The sequence below is a fragment of the Rhinatrema bivittatum genome, chromosome 2 (assembly GCF_901001135.1).
Source record: "Rhinatrema bivittatum chromosome 2, aRhiBiv1.1, whole genome shotgun sequence".
Classification (NCBI taxonomy): domain Eukaryota; kingdom Metazoa; phylum Chordata; class Amphibia; order Gymnophiona; family Rhinatrematidae; genus Rhinatrema; species Rhinatrema bivittatum.
In genome coordinates, this window is record NC_042616.1 from 588471365 (window position 1) to 588488822 (window position 17458).

A 17458-nucleotide genomic window follows, 5' to 3' on the forward strand; every position below is an offset into this window, starting at 1 on the left:
CTCCTAGATTTTGCAGCATACTGCACAGGGGAGCAAATAAAGATTAAAAAGTTCTGGTGATAAGAATGATCCTTGAGGTACCCCTTCATCTTCTGAGGCTTAGGATGAACTAAAACCCTTTGTGCAAACCTGTTGTCACCGATACTCCAGAAATGAACAAAACCAATGAAGAACAACACCCCTAGTTCCAACCTCCACTAATTTTTAACACAATCTTATGGACAGGGAGTCAAATGAAGAGGATATATCCAATAAAACTACCATCAACTGGTCCAACTCCCATAATAGAGAGTCAGTGACGGAAACCAGTAATGACTCCATTCCCTGACCTTTCCTAAACCCACACTCTTTCATGTTATCTTCAACATACCAATTGACTGCAATAGTATACATAATGGACACATATATACTTTAAATAGGGAAGCCGAGAGGCAGATCTTTGTGACACACCTGAAACAATGGGAAACTAGTCAGAGGATCTTTGGCCTACATGAATCTGCTGAAAGCAATTGGCAGAAAATGAACAGAACCAGTCCAGAACCACTTCTCCTATCCTGATTTCTTTCAAAGGCAGTAATATGATAGTATGTATTACTTAGTCAGCAGCTGCTGACACATCAAAATAATTACAATTACTGCTTGTTTATCTATTTTTCAAGGATTCAGGCAATTGTTGCACTGCCTGTAGGGAACTGATCAGGATGGAGACTAGCACTCTTCCTCTTGATTGACACTTGGTTCAGAAAGGACAGGGAGAATCATTTAAGTGACTACTTCATGCCTTTCAGCCTAGGGGTAGAGATTCTGGTGGCGCCCTTAGTTTTATACATGATATTGCAGATAAAGTGACCTTGGTGGATCAAGAGCTCTTTGCCCTTGCAATTGATTGATTTGAACAACAACAAAAAGAAAAAATAAACTGGGGAGCTAATGACTGAGCTGTATTCTAGCTTCGCTTCTCTCTTCCTCTTAATTTAGTGAGCTGCCTATAATTTTGTCCGTTAATACCATGAAAAGACATAATACATTGGGATTGTTAGGTGTCCTTCACTTTATCATTTTTTGATGTGGTATGTCTTTTTGTATATTTTTGAGACTATGCATACTTGATATTGCAGTTCCTCATTGATATGTTGACTAGTGCAATTTAATGATACTACCACTTACCATTTTGATAGTGCTACTAGACATATGCAGCACTATATAGTGGGATAAGTATTCAGGGTACAGAAAGTTCCTGCTCCTAAAAGCTTTCAAACTGAGATAAAGTGACTTGCTCAAAGTCTCAAGAAGTGTCATTGGGAGAACTGCAACTTGAACCATTGTTTCCCTTGCTGTAACCACTAGGCCATTCTTCATGCCTAGTAGCATGTTTATGCAGCTGGTTATTGCTATGTTCTGACTACCAGTATTTACTAGACTTTTGTACTTTTGTTGTTCCCTTTAGGTCTGATGCATTAGGGCAGATTCTTCCACAACTGGGCAAAGACTGGACACATCAAGGCATTGCAAAACTTTACCATTCCATAAACGAGTATGTATCTAACCATTCGTGCTAAAGTGTATCTGGTGTTATCCTCCAAGTAACTTAACAGCAATACTATATTTAATTTAGTTGAGCAGCTCCACTTAGTGTATTTGCTTGGGAAACAGTTTACTCGCTGTTGGCATAAGAAGATGAACTATTTGTTATGCTAATGAGTGACTAAACATATAAATTCCTATTTTGTTTTCATTAGCCAGTTTAGTTTTAATATTCATGAAAGATGCCATGCTATCAACCCATTTCAGATGAGCCAGAAGAAATTATTTTAGCCAAAGGTAATGTGGGTTAGCTTTAAGTGCTATCTTAGAAGTGAGAAGCTTTATAACCCTGAGCATCCTGTTTCTTACTATCGCATCTACGTCATTGGGAAACCCGGATGAGCTTTATTTTAATATGTTGATAACTTTATGAAAACTTATACTGTTCTGTTTGTAGTATGTCAGAATCAATTGCACAAATAGGGTTACTGTTTCTCTGTGGAGAATAAATTTCTTGTCATAAGTTTCATGTTTGGCAGACACTAATTGAATGCCAATGCAAAAGTCAAGGATTTGGTGGGATTTAGGAGGAACTCTATTGTAATTTAAATATTTGTTCAGGATGTTGTAACTGAATAACATTTTTCTCCTTCTGTATGAGTGTTTTAGTCCTTGTACGATTATTGGATTTATTTATGCTACAGGTGATAATGTGTGTGGGGGTTTTTTTTTGTGGGGGTTGGGTTCCTCTTTAGGAATGGATATAAATTTCTGTACTGTTCTGCTCGTGCAATTGGAATGGCAGATATGACCAGAGGGTACCTGCACTGGGTCAATGACAAAGGAACTATCCTTCCAAGGGGTCCCCTACTGTTGTCTCCCAGCAGCTTGTTCTCTGCCTTCCATAGGTATGTATAATTGTACACAGAGCTGTGCCATTGGTATGGTTTTTGATAACTGTCAGTGGAGTTGAAAAATTTGAATGAATGTATTGACTGCCGCTATTTTCAAAATATATAACAAAAGAGAACATCTGTTGAAATTAAGGCCTACTAAGTAACCAAACAAGCCTCTGAAACAATCCCCAGCTTACAATATAAAATCACACACAAAGGATTAGGGGAAATGTGAGTATTTGGGTTGGTCGAGTTTTGTCCGTTGCAGTATTAGAAACAGAGGTGGATGAAGCTTACCACCGTTGAAAGTTTGTTAGACCATTTTTAATAGTATTTTAATGGAATGAATAAGGTACCATTTTTTTTTAACTTTTTTTATACTTTTCTTTTGCATTTAAAATATGGAGTGTGCATTTATTATTATGAACTAATGTCCAGGTCTTTAAGCATGCTGACTTATAAAACCATGTTGCTTTCTCTTTCTGTCTTTTCTAATAGGGAAAGTATGTTCTCGGTTATTGTTTTAACAACTTAAAATCGGCGAAATAGTTCACTTACTTGCCGTTGAAACAACCCCGCTCTCCACTCTTCACCTGACACCGCCAGCGTTTCAACAGCACTCTGTCTGCTTCAGGGGGTTGAGAGAGCTGCACAAAAAGTTAAACCGTGCCTTATAAGTTCACCAAAAGTATAAGAGTTGAATGAATTAAATTCAAATAAATAGACCAACTATCAACTTTTTATTTGTAATTAGTCCGGGTGCACGCCGCCATTTTGAAAATGTCTGCAGTGTCTTACCTCACCATTTTATGTCTCAAGGGACCGATAACAGGAAAGGCTGTAAATGATGTCATCTGTCACCGGGAAGAGTTTTTTAAAAAAAAACTGCCGCTATGGGGGCCTCTATGGTCCCTGATCTTGCTAATCTATACGTTGGTGACATTGAGAAAAAATGGCTTTCTACTTATCCATACAAAGATTACATCAAACTCTGGAAATGATATATAGATCAATAATCACAAAAACCAGAAGCAAGCCACCTCTCAAAATGATCAATAATCAAAACACATAGAGAGGGAAAAGGATCACAGTCCAATCACACAAACATAAAAATTTTTCAAATTTTTCAAATCGTAAATGACAATATCATAAAGACAGCTCTCATATTTTAATCTGCAGCCTCTCGCCGCACAATGGGCCGCAAGTTGTATTCAGCCTTCAGAGTTTCAATCATTTATTGTCATTTGCCAAAAACATTACTTTTAATAAATTTTTATTCCCAAAAAATATTTTTTATAACAAACGTTTTTTAACTACCAAATGTTTTTTCAAAAACGCCCACAAAAATGTCAAAATTCCCACATTCTAAACAAAAATTGTTAAGAAAAGAATACTTAGCCCAATCGCTGAAACATTTAAGCCAAGCAAACATAGCTTGATTATTAATGGTATATAGATGACATATTTATGTTGTGGACGGGGAATGCATCGGGGTTACAGGAATATATGTCATGGCTGAACACATGAGATGTTAATCTACATTTCACTTTCACCTCGAGTAAATAACAGGTATTGTTCCTAGATATTAAAGTTTGTTTAGAAAAATGTTTCTTTTTCCATACATTGAAAGGCAATTGACCAGAACACTTTACTTCAATATAGAAGTTTCTGTCCCAGGCACCTTAGAGACAACTTACCTATAGGCCAATTCTTGCACCTGAGACACCTCTGCTCTACAGTAGAGTAATTTAAAATACAAGCAGCTAACATGAAACAACATTTCAGAGAACATGGTTACCCCAATCACATCATTAATAAAGCTTGCAAAAGAGCATGATGGGCCGTCTCCATTGTTAAAGGACACAGAACAAAAAAATTTTGTTACCGTATACTCCACACACACACACACACACACACACACACACACACACACACTTATATCAAGCATTAAGAAATACTGGTAGGTTCTTAGTATTCATCCAGTTTTTCATCAACCACTCACTTTTGCTCTCACTAGAGCCCAGCACCTCCGTGACCAGTTGGTCCATTCGGCTCATTACATATCTGATCACAATCATGTTCCTGATACTATTAAAGGGTTTTTCTCATAAGAACATAAGAAAATGCCATACTGGGTCAGACAAGGGTCTATCAAGCCCAGCATCCTGTTTCCAACAGTGGCCAATCCAGGCCACTGTTGGAAACAGGCAAGTACCCAAAAACTAAGTCTATTCCATGTTACCATTGCTAATGGCAGTGGCTATTCTCTAAGGGGCGGATTTTCAGAGCCCTGCTCGCCTAAATCCGCCCAAATCCGGGCGGATTTAGGCGAGCAGGGCCCTGCGTGCCGGTGAGCCTATTTTACATAGGCTTACCGGCGCGCGCAGAGCCCCAGGACTCGCGTAAGTCCCGGGGTTCTCCGAGGGGGGCGTGTCGGGGGGCGGGCCCGGTCATTGCGGCGTTTAGGGGGCATGTCGGCAGCGTTTTGGGGGCGGGTACGGGGGCGTGGCTACGGCGCTGGGCGGTCCGGGGGCATGGCCGCGCCCTCCGTACCCGCCCCCAGGTCGCGTCCCGGCACGCAAGAGGCCCGCTGGCGCGCGGGGATTTACGCCTCCCGGAGGGAGGCGTAAATACCCCGACAAAGGTAAGGGGGGGGCTTAGACAGGGCCGGGTGGGTGGGTTAGGGAGGGGAAGGGGAGGGCAAAAGGAGGTTCCCTTCGAGGCCGCTCCGATTTCGGAGCGGCCTCGGAGGGAACGGGGGTAGGCTGCGTGGCTCGGCGCACGCCAGCTATACAAAATCAAAAGCCTTGCGCGCGCCGATCCAGGTTTTTAGCAGATACGCGCGGCTCCGCGCGTATCTACTAAAATCCAGCTTACTTTTGCTTGCGCCTGATGCGCCAGCAAAAGTAGGCCAATTCGCGCTATTTGAAAATCTACCCCTAAGTGAACTTAATAGCAGGAAATGGACTTCTCCTCCAAGAACTTATCCAATCCTTTTTTAAATACAGATATACTAACTGCACTAACCACATCCTCTGGCAACAAATTCCAGAGTTTAATTGTGCGTTGAGTAAAAAAGAACTTTCTCAGATTAGTTTTAAATGTGCCCCATGCTAACTTCATGGAGTGCCCCCTAGTCTTTCTACTATCCGAAAGAGTAAATAACCGATTCACATCTACCCGTTCTAGACCTCTCATAATTTTAAACATCTCTATCATATCCCCCCTCAGTCGTCTCTTCTCCAAGCTGAAAAGTCCTAACCTCTTTAGTCTTTCTTCATAGGGGAGCTGTTCCATTCCCCTTATCATTTTGGTTGCCCTTCTCTGTACCCTTCTCCATCGCAACTATATCTTTTTTGAGATGCGGCAACCAGAATTGTACACAGTATTCAATGTGCGGTCTCACCATGGAGCGATACAGAGGCATTATGACATTTTCCGTTTTATTCACCATTCCCTTTCTAATAATTCCCAACATTCTGTTTGCTTTTTTGACTGCCGCAGCACACTGAACCGACGATTTCAATGTGTTATCCACTATGACGCCTAGATCTCTTTCTTGGGTTATAGCACCTAATATGGAACCCAACATTGTGTAATTATAGCATGGGTTATTTTTCCCTATATGCATCACCTTGCACTTATCCACATTAAATTTCATCTGCCATTTTGATGCCCAATTTTGCAGTCTCACAAGGTCTTCCTGCAATTTATCACAATCTGCTTATGATTTAACTACTCTGAACAATTTTGTGTCATCTGCAAATTTGATTATCTCACTCGTCTTATTTCTTTCCAGATCATTTATAAATATATTGAAAAGTAAGGGTCCCAATACAGATCCCTGAGGCACTCCACTGTCCACTCCCTTCCACTGAGAAAACTGTCCATTTAATCCTACTCTCTGTTTCCTGTCTTTTAGCCAGTTTGCAATCCACGAAAGGACATCGCCTCCATCCCATGACTTTTTACTTTTCCTAGAAGCCTCTCATGAGGAACTTTGTCAAACGCCTTCTGAAAATCCAAGTATACTACATCTACCGGTTCACCTTTATCCACATGTTTATTAACTCCTTCAAAAAAGTGAAGCAGATTTGTGAGGCAAGACTTGCCCTGGGTAAAGCCATGCTGACTTTGTTCCATTAAACATTCCATTAGACATTCCATTAGACTTTGTACCATTAAACATTCCATTAAACATTAAACCATGACTTTCTATATGTTCTGTGATTTTGATGTTTAGAACACTTTCCACTATTTTTCCTGGCACTGAAGTCAGGCTAACCGGTCATGTGGACATTGTAACATTTGCAAGCATACAAAGCAGGGAGTAGAACTAAAACTTGCACATTGAAAGCCTTTTAAATTTTCTCAATCATTCTTATATCTCGGAAGGGGTCATATACTTAGTGAAATGTACCTGTGATCTTCTATACTTGGGAAAGAAGACGACAAGTTTCAGACATGGATACAAGAACACCTCAGTTGCATTTGCAGGCAAAAACTGGATGCACCTTTGGTAGTTCATTGGATAGAGGCATCTCATACAATAGAGGAATTACAAACAGCATGCCTCATCCAACTGCATCATTCTCCCCATGGAGGTGATTTTAATTTAAAGCTATTACAATTAGAACAACGTTTCATTTACAAATGGAAAATAGTTTGCCGTAAGGGCCTTAATAAAGAAATCAAATGGGTGCACTTTTTCTGAGATAGTTTTGATATCGATTTAGGTATTTTTTTCAAGTTACACATGTTCATCTGAGTAGAAACCAGGATATAAAGTCACCTTTATTGACACTGTTCTTCAATAAATATTTAGAACTTTTTTCAAGTAATAAGAGACATCATACAAACATAACTCTGTTCTGTTTTAATATCCTATAAAAAGTAGAGAGAATAACACAAGGCATGTATTTCATTCATTTTCACATATTTTCAGGTCAAGTCTTCAGCATTTTTCCTATTAGAAGGCTCAGCCTCGGTAGTCGGTGCAAGGGTCAAGAAGCAACATTTTTTTTTTTTTAAACTCTTCCCAGTGACAGATGACATCGTTTAGAGCGTTTCCTGTTATTGGTCCCTTGAGACATAAAATGGTGAGGTAAAATGCTGCAGACGTTTTCAACATGGCGGCTTGCACCCGGACTAATTACAAATAAAAAGCAAGTTGACAGTCTATTTTATTTGACTTTAATTCATTCAGCTCTTTTACTTTTGGTGAACTTATAAGGTACAGTTTAACTGTTTGTGCAGCTCTCTCAAGCCCTGAAGCAGATGAAGTGCCGTTGAAACGATGGCAGTGTCAGGCGAAGAGTGGAGAGTGGGGTTGTTTCAACGGCAAGTAAGTGAACTATTGCGCCGCCGATTTTAAGTTGTTAAAACAATAACGTGAACCTGCTCTCCTAGTACAAAAGAGAGAAAAAACAACATGATTTTTATAAGTCAGCATACTTAAAGACTTGGACATTAGTTCATAATAATAAATGCGCACTCTATATTTTAAATGCAAAAGAAAAGTGTAAAAAAAAAGTACTTTATTCATTCCATTAAAATATTACTAAAAACGGTGTAGCACACTTTCAGTGGTGGTGAGCTTTATCCAGCTTCATTTGTAGTACTGCACCGGACAAATCTCAACCAACCTAAATACTCACATTTCTGCACAATTGAGAGACCCTTCTGCACAATGTAAATAATTTCCATTAAGAGACATTACGGCACAATGTAAATAATCTATCTCTGTAAAGATTATATAATTCTTGTCTATCCCTGTCTCCTTCCTCCCCCAGTTTCAACAACCTTGTTATATTGTAACTTTTTACTTCCTTGGCACTGGTTAAAAGAACAAAGTTATTGCACCCCTTGTTATCTGTAAACCGGCATGATATGATTGTATCATGAATGCCGGTATAGAAAAGCTTTAAATAAATAAATTTCCCCTAATCTTTTTTGTATTATTTTAAAATTAAGGCCTAGCCAATTTAAAGATAAAATAGTTTAGTTTACAAGAACCATAAATTGAAACAGCCTGTGTAAACTGGTAGTACCTTGCCTAGTAGTAGAATTTCATATGCTGCTTATAGTTAGTTAGTTTTAAATCCAGAGAATGTAGAATTTGGATGGTAGTTAATCAGAGTCTAGTACTTATAGGGGATAGAAAGACATTCCAACATAGTTGATCTGGGAAGTACCATATAGTCCTCATGGAACTTGATCACTAAAGGCATTTAAAACCAATGTCAAATAAGTGCATTCTCTAATAATTGAAGGCAATTCATAGAAATAAAGGAAATGATGGCATATGGATTTCAAGGCCTATCCAGTCTGTCTATTCTGGATGCAATACTGTAGAGCCTACCTGATCTCAGGCTTTACCCTTTCGTCTTCACAACTAATGCTCCATTGTTCTGATCCCATGCTTTCTTGAATTCTGTTACTGTTGTGATCTCTTCCCACCTCCCCTGAGAAGCTGTTCCATGTGTCCATCACCTTACCTTTCTTTAATATTTCACTAGACCAATTCAAATGCATAGGTTTTGCTCCCCTACAACAGATAGACAGAACTGTTTTGTTGTCACCCTTTATAGAATACTGGGCGACCTGCAGCTCCTTAGTATTTTTTTCTGTCTCCGGCAAATGGTGGAGGTGTAGAACTTGCAGTCTGAAGTTGTGGGGATGATTGGCTCCTGGAAGGTCTGTTCTTTGTTGATTGCCTGACTGAAAAGGGGCAAACCTAGCTGACCCAGTTTATTTTTTTACCCTATCTCCTATCATGTTCCCTTGGAAGAAAAGGTCTGAGGGTGGAGAACTGCATGACTAGTCTGGTTAGGGAAGTGTTTTCTTCTCTTGTTAACCTGTACATTTGGGGCCTAAGGCTGAAACAGTAAAGTTGTGTTTTAAAAAAAAAAAGTATTTTTCTTTAACAGCAATTCCTCCTGAGACCCTTTTCTTTCTAGGGGAGAGTCAAGGGTCCACAGACATGAGAGGGGAGGGCCTTTGGAGGGTCCTCACTGAGGCTGATAGTGCTTCCTGTGCTCAGCAGGAATGGCCATGTTTCGTGGGGGCCAGCATGGGAGCTCTGCTCTGTAGATCTTGACTGGCTGCATTGGAGGAACAGAAGTTCAAGAGGTTTTGGCTGTGAGGTACTTTCTCCCCCCAACCCCAACATGGAAGGTATGGCCAGGGGTATGCCATGGAACAGAAATGATAGCTCCATTGAAGATCCCGCCTGGTATGGGAAGCCTGCAAGCGCAGAGGCGGCGGCAATCTTAGTTATTAGCAGCAGCAACTATATCAAGGAAGGATTTACTGAGCCCCCAGTTTTCTCCCCTGTTGGGAAGATAGACTGAGAAAGGAAGGGAAGTTGGCTCAAATAGCCAGTGATTGGATTCTCAGCCTTCCTCGACCCCTTTTTCACTGGAGTTTGTGGTGCTTATGTACTAGGCTTTTTGTTTAAAGTATGGAGCCCTTTCAGGAGATGGGGGTCCCTTCCTAGTCCAGTTCAGGCTAGGCAAAGAGGCCCATATGTGAAGAGCCAGATATAGCCAAGATATTCCTATTTCATAGGTAAGTGAAAGCTCTGGTGACTGCAGATTGGGTTACTCCAGATACTGGTTTGAGGGTGGGCAGAGCTGTGGCCGAGCTCTACTCCCTTCACATGAAAGATTATGGAAAGAGTTTTTAAAATTGCTGGTCCTGAGCTGTGGGACTCTCTTCCTACAGAGATTAGGTCAAAGGAAGACTTTCTTCACGTCAGAAAGCTGTTCAAAACACATTTTTTTAAGCTGGTCTATGCTGGCTGACTGTTTTCATTTCTCCAAACCTTTATTTGATGTTTTGTTGCTTTATTTGTGTAAATTTTTATAAGTTTACAATTTATAAAGGTAGAAAAATAAACTTTGTAGAAAACAGAGGGGTACAATGAAAAAAACATAGCATTCAAATCTATACAAAAAATTGCAAACATTTTTCACTCACCACCCAACTAAAAGTAAACCAGGGAAGCCTTTAATAATAAAGGGAGATGATAGGCAATTGAAAAAAAAGGAAAAACCCACAGATGCATAATTTCCTGCAGTAAAATTACTGTATGTCTCCAGTTATTTAAAGTTAAGATTCAATAGTTGCATTCCTGGTTGTACTTAACGATACGTTTGCAGGGTTACCTTAATAAAAAGGAAGCCCAAAATGCTAAAAGCTCAGATCGCATAATCGGGAAACCTTTCCTGGGTGGTTCTGGCTATATCAGGAAATATCCTCACTGGCTGTCTTAGAAAATTAATATTCAAGTTATGAAAGTACAGCTTCAAAACATTACTTAAATCAAATTCTGAAAAAAAGGAAACCAAAAAAGTTAAACATTCAGAAACTTCCACGTTAGAACTTTCAAGGAAATTAGTCAAATTAGACGTTTCAAAAGAAACAGAATTCTGAAGTAGCCATTGATTAGAGGGAAGAAAATACACTTTATTAAAAGTGGGAATATTCTTTTCCAGCATATGTAGAATTTCAATACAACATTTTCTAAGTGTCAAACGTCGAGGCTCAACAACCACCCTAGGAAAGTTAAGCAAGTGTAAATTGAGGTGCCTCTCCCCCCAATTTTCCAAATATTCAATACGTCTTGAAAGTATTCCCCGGTCTTGTATCACGGTAGAATTAAGAGATCAAAGATCTTGCATTTCATTTTCCAACTTGAGAATTCTGTTGCGTTAAGTTGCTCCCTATGCATTTGAAAATTCTGCAATTTTAGCAGAACACTCAGTTATTAGCTTTCCATGGTGGGACATTAAATCCCAGAGAGTCAAGCGTCACTACCATAGGTTTAGGAGTCCCGGTTGTGGAGGAGGAGGAAATCATAGTAGTTATACTCAGAAACGAAGCTGGGATACGGACAGCAGAGGCCAAACCAACTTTGCTCAATGCCTTAGCAGGGGAAGGCTGAAATCCACCTTGCTGGTTTTGCTTCAGCTCCTCCAAGGCGCCAGTTGTTCTAAACAATGTCAAGTCTTGGGCTCCCTCCAACACATGAGCACCAATGACTTAATTTCCCAGTGTCACATGCAGTCTGCACCGGTCAAAGTGTTGCTTTGACAGTGGGGGTCAGAGATCAAGGGGGCTCAACGATGTTTTGCTTGGTGATCCAAGTGCTCCCTCGACCAAAATTGCAGTAGCGTCTCCAGCATCCCTCAAAACTGCAGGATTCTTAAACACGAAGGAGGTAATAAGCTGCTGTCTAGGAGATCAAAGCTGTCTTGGAGGAAAAGACACAAACTTTCCCCTTCCTTTGAGGAGACATATCAAAAGAAATCTGATAAAAGGTAAACGAAGGAAAGCACACAGCCACAGCGTGTCTAGGTCATGCCACCATCTTGGCTTCCGTATAATTTTATTTTATTCTGTATATCATGTTTGATATCACTTGCAAGATTATGTATGTGAATTGTAATCGCCCAGATTTTCAGATCAGCAGAATATAAATTAGTTTAAATAAATGAATAATGGAATAGCTGAAATTCCCAAAGATGGATGCATTAGTTTCAGCTGTTACCAAAAAGACCACTATTCCAATGCAGTGGAGAGGGTACTGAGAGAGGATGCACTGGATAAGTGGATAAAGATGATTCTTAAGCAGTCTTGTGAAGAGTCTGATAGCCCTATGGGGAATGTGGATAAGAAATTGATTACAAAAGAGGCAGAGAGGCTAGAAGAATCTGAGTCTATTTTGTGGCAGACATTCTTTATGATCTCATTGTCACCTCAGCTAGAGGAATGATGGCATTGGTAGCAGCCAGATAATTGCTGTGACTTTGTAACTGGTCTGCAGACATGGCTTCCAAAGCACAATTAGGTTATCCTTTTGCAAGAAACTTCTCGTTTGAGAAGACCTTGAGAATCTAGTAAAGAATTTGGATGAATCTAAGTATCAAAAATTACCTGATAGGCCTCAAGGGAAGGGTCCAGATTCAGGGAGGTGAGGCAGTATCATTTGAGAAAAGGGGGGTGGGTGGGATCTTCACACATAATGGAAGCCAGCCTCAGTCCTTTTGAGGAGGAAAAAGGAGCCCAAGAGTGAGGTGTGGCCAGCACAGGGAGTTCTAAGAGGTCCAATGAGATAGGGGGCTCGCTCTCTGATACAGGAAATTGGAAGATGGCTGTCCCAGTTTTATGAAGTGAACCCATAAGAACATAAATTACCATACTGGGTCAGACCAAGGGTCCAGCAAGCCCCGCATCCTGTTTCCAACAGTGGCCAATCCAGGCTACAAGTACCTGGCAAGAAACCAAACACTAAGTAGATTACATGCTACTGATGCCAGTAATAGCAGTGGCTATTCCCCAAGTCAGTTTGATTAATAGTAGTTAATGGACTTCTCCTCCAAGAACTTATCCTAACCTTTTTTAAACACAGCTACACTAACTGCACTAACCACATCCTCTGGCAACAAATTCCAGTCATTAGCTCAAATTTGATCAACTTATGATCACTATTGCCAAGAGGCCCCCACCACCATTGCCTCTCACAAAATCCTGCGTTCCACTAAGAATTAAATGTAAAATAGCTCCCTCTCTCGTTGGTTCCTGAACCAATTTCTCCGTGAAGTAAGAACATAAGAAATTGCCATGCTGAGTCAGAACCTGGCAATTACCCAAACACTAAGAAGATCCCATGCTCCTGATGCAATTAATAGCAGTGGCTATTCCCTAAGTAAACTTGATTAATAGCCATTAATGGACTTCTCCTCCAAGAACTTATCCAAACCTTTTTTGAACCCAGCTACACTAAGGGCCTAATTTTCTAAAGTATCGCAGGCCTGCGATACTTTAGAAAAATGCGGTAATGAGGGGTGGGGGGCCGGGGCGGGGGGGGGGCGGTCCTGCGCTAGCCATCCAGGAACTTTGTCTCTAGTATGTCCTGATGTTACATTTACCAGTCAATATTGGGGTAACTGAAATCTCCCATTATCACTGCATTTCCCTGATTTCTCGTAGCATTTCATCATCTGTCTAACTATTTTGGCCAGGTGGATGGTAGTATACTCCTATCACTATACTCTTACCCAACACACATGGGATTTCTACCCATATAGATTCTACTGAGCATTTAGTCTCTTGTATGAACTTTATCCTATTGGACTCTATACCCTCCTGGACAAAAAGTGCCACACCCCCATCAAGTTGATCCTCCCTATTAGTGCATTATAATTTGTACCCTGATATAGCATTGTCCCATTGGTTATCCTAGACTTCTGGCATTGGCATACAGACTTTTCAAAGCGTGTTTTTTGTTTGTATTAACAACCTGCTTTTCAGTTGATAGGGATAATTTGGAATTCTTTAGCTCAGGTACTTATAGGCACATGGACTACGTTTGTTTTTATTGGAACTTCTCTGATGGGATGTCGTAACTCTCCTGTTTCATTAGTATCTTTCAAAGATACATTCCTCTGAACCATGCACAGCTGAGTGACTGTCTGCTTTCCCCCTTGATCTAGTTTAAAAGCTGCTCTAGCAGAGGATCAGTGGGTCCTCACAATTACAAGAGAGAGTGTTACTCTTTAGAGTTTTCTTGCCAGGTGGTGGACACCTACATGACTATCTAGAAAAGAGGGAGGAGGTAAGGTTGATCTTAGAGAAGCTTCTTCAGTTTACTACTGTGGTTCCACTACCAAGAGAAGAATGTGGATTAGGAAGGTATTCTTTTTACTTCATGGTCTCCAAAGAGGGCAGCTTCAGACCTAACCTGGATCCTAAGCAGGTAAATGAGGCTCTGAAGTTACCTAGTTTCTGAATGGAGACTCCTTGGTCAGTAATGGTAGCTGTGAAAAAAAAAGTTTCTTACATCCCTGGATTTACATATTTAGATTCAACCAGCCCACTGCAAAATTTCTTAGATTTCCAACCCTAAGGAGGCACTTCTATTTTTGTGTGCTGCCATTTTGATTGGTCATGGCCCCAAAAATAGTTTCCAGAGTTATGATATTAGTGGCAACTCTACGCAAGGAAGGAGTACTGGTTCACCCATACCTTATTGGCTAATTCAAGCAAAGTCAGTGGAGGACTGCATGCAATCAACTGCCTGAGTAGTCCATCTGATATGGGACATGGAATAGGTAAATCATTTTGCCATTCACATGCTGGTACTGTATCAGGTCCTTGAGTATCTGGGAGCTCAATTTGACACTCAAAAGGACAAGGTTTTTATGATGCCAGAAAGGATTTCCTAGAATATCATGCATATTCAGAACCTATTGAGATTGAAATTTCCCAGGGTCTGGAAAATTATAACTGCTGGGCCCCACTTCAATGGCCTTGGATCCAGTGTGGGCCTGTTATTGTTTGTAAGGATTTGGGTGGACCCTTGGACACTGTGGCTGCTGACCACGCCCACGGGGGAAGTCCCGTGAGGGGCCACAGGTCAGGCTCAGCTTAGGACACACAACACAGATAGATCTTTTATTAACAGTATTGAGGAGCCACCAGAGGTGGCAGTAGTGAGCAGCGATGAAGCCCGACTGGGCTTGTAGTCCCTCAGGGCTCTGTAACAGCGATCCTACAATAGCTGTGCTGAGGTGAAGAGAAACTGAGATAGTGAGTACAATGAAGTATATGCAGGGTTCTGGAATAGAGCCTCATTGGTTGAGTACTCACACAGCGGTTTCTCTCGGTAGAAATCACAGGAGCTGGAGTAGAGGCAGGCCCTCGAAGAGCGAGTACCTGGTTCCAGGGAACAGCTCCGATAGAAGTAGATGGTAACTTACTGATGGTGTAGGCAGCGGTATCTTCCAGGCAGAAGTAATGTTCAGGCAGTGAGTCTGGGAATATGGGACCTCGAGGAGCGAGTACCGGTTCCAGACAGTGACCTGAAAGAGAAGAGAGAGGCCCCTGAGGAGCGGGTACCCCAAATAGAGTAAGTCCAATAATGGAGAGGCAGAGTAGCTAGCTACGGAGAGTGAATCCCATCCGTAAGGAGATCCAGTACGAATACCTGTTGCTAACTCGATTAGCTAGCAGTAGTGTAGGCTTTTTGTATCCGGGATGCGTGACATCATCACAGGGGGATGCCCCCAAGGTTCGCACCAAAGAAAGTATTTGAAGCAGGGCCGTGCGGCGCGCGCACCCTAAGGCAGCAGGAGGAAGCGCCCAAGCCGGACCGGGGACGCTGGAGAGGATGGCAGGCAGACGCCGCGGCAGCCAAACGTCCGTCAACCGCGGGAGGATTCGCCAGAGAGGTAAGGAGGGCAGAGTGGAGACATCGGGCAGCAACAGTCATAACAGGGCCAGAGCACACATGCAGCCATTACAAAGATCACGTCTGATTCATTGGGTGGCTGACTCACAGGATTGCAAGATGAAACTGGTACTGCCTTCAGAGGCCATGTCCAGCCTGTCTTGGTGGCTTTCCATTTGGAATCTGTTCAAAGGAATGGACTTGGAAACTCCAAATTTGAACATTACAACGGATGCCATTCTAAACAGATGAGGAGCACATTACCAGGGCAGGTTGGCCCAGAGGCACTGAAAGTCAGCAGAGGTGTTATGGCCCTCCAGTCAGCTCAAAACAAGAGCCATAAGAAGAGCTTTACAGGAAATGTTGCTGATGATAGCAGGGAGAGCAGTAAAAGTGTTCTCCAACAATGCTGCAGTGGTGGCATATCTGAACAGCCAGGGGGCACCAGAAGTCTTCTGGTGGCCAGCTAAGTGGGTCTTTTGTTCAACTGGGAAAATATCTGCAGGCACTTTCAGCTGCTCATATCACCAAAGAAGAAAACATCCAAGCAGGTTTTTTAAGCCAGCATACCTTAGATGAGGGTAGTGGGAGTCATTGGACTCTGCCTTTGACCTGAGAAGAACTGAGCTTGGATATCAAGGCTTACAAAGAATTCCAAGGGGTCAGACTTCTTCAGTTGAAGAAGGGAGCCAATATTTTCAGGAGTGGCTGCTTTGTCAACCATGGCCCCTTCGGATCCTTCTTTATGTATTTCCACGATGACTGATGATAGGAAGAATTCAGAGGATAGAAAGGATAGAGGGCCAGGTGATTCTTGTGGCACCAGATTGGCCCAGTTGCTCCTGGATGCAGACCTTTTGAGTCTCAAGGTGAAGGACCACCCCTGAGGTTGTCCATTATGATAAGGGCTGGTTCTCAGGGAAGATCTGGAGGAGATTGTAGCCCATCCACATATTTCTCCCAACTGTCTCTGTGCTAGGTTCCAGAAGTCACCACAACCCACCTTGCTCTTGAACTGCTCCTAACCCAAGCTCCTTGAGCAGTTGGCCGGGGAGAAGTTGTAGCCCATCTGCATGCTTCTCCAAGCTGCCTCAGTAGTCAACTCTAGAAGCCACCACATCCTACCTCAGACTTGAGCTTCTCCCACCCTGCATTCCTTGAGCTACTTGCCAGGTACTGGAGAGGTTACAGACCTCTCTTTATTTCCTAATCCTCCACTGCATTTTCTTTTTGATGCTAATCCTCTTATTCCCTGCTGCAAACTACTACTAAAACCAAGTCCACCTTCCCCATTCCCTATGTTATTTATCTCATCTGCCATTCTGTCATCTGCACTGTCCACTACTCTTGAATGTCGGTCACAGTTTTCACCTCTTATTCAGCCATCTCCACTCTCCCTGACAGCATTTCATCCTTGTTGCTTTATCACACCTCTGCTTCTCTTCTACATATTTTCCTGCTCCTCCTCTTTCTCCTTGTACTCTTAGCCAGGGATATCAATCACAATTCTGGCCCTCCAAGGTAACTTTCACCCCATTGGTGCATATCAAACATTACCCTTGCAGTCTTACCATTATTCCCCTTCTTCCTCTCTCCTTCTCTTCCTTTCGCATGTTCCCTGTGGAATGCCCACTCTTTCCAGAAAGCTTGCCGTATTCATGTCCTCTTTATCCGATATTGTTCATCTTCTTGCCTTGACTGGGACCTGAATTGCTGCTCTCTGTCCTGGAGGTTATCTTTTCTCCCATACATCTCATAAGTAGACTGTAATGGTGGTGGTCAACTAATGATTTCCTCCTCCTGT

The 17458-nt window shown here is 41.8% G+C and overlaps 1 protein-coding gene across 8 annotated transcripts in view; it reads left to right on the forward strand.

Annotated features, from left to right (window-relative positions):
* LPIN2 (lipin 2) overlaps window positions 1–17458 on the forward strand; it is a 397530-nt gene that overhangs the window by 322321 nt on the left and 57751 nt on the right. For 6 of the 8 annotated variants that reach the window (XM_029591076.1, XM_029591075.1, XM_029591073.1 and 3 more), the window contains 2 exons: window positions 1448–1534; window positions 2280–2432. In XM_029591076.1, coding sequence (XP_029446936.1) covers window positions 1448–1534; window positions 2280–2432 — 240 coding nt within the window. The remainder of the gene's footprint in view (window positions 1–1447; window positions 1535–2279; window positions 2433–17458) is intronic. The other 2 variants (XM_029591078.1, XM_029591080.1) reach the window with 1 other exon arrangement.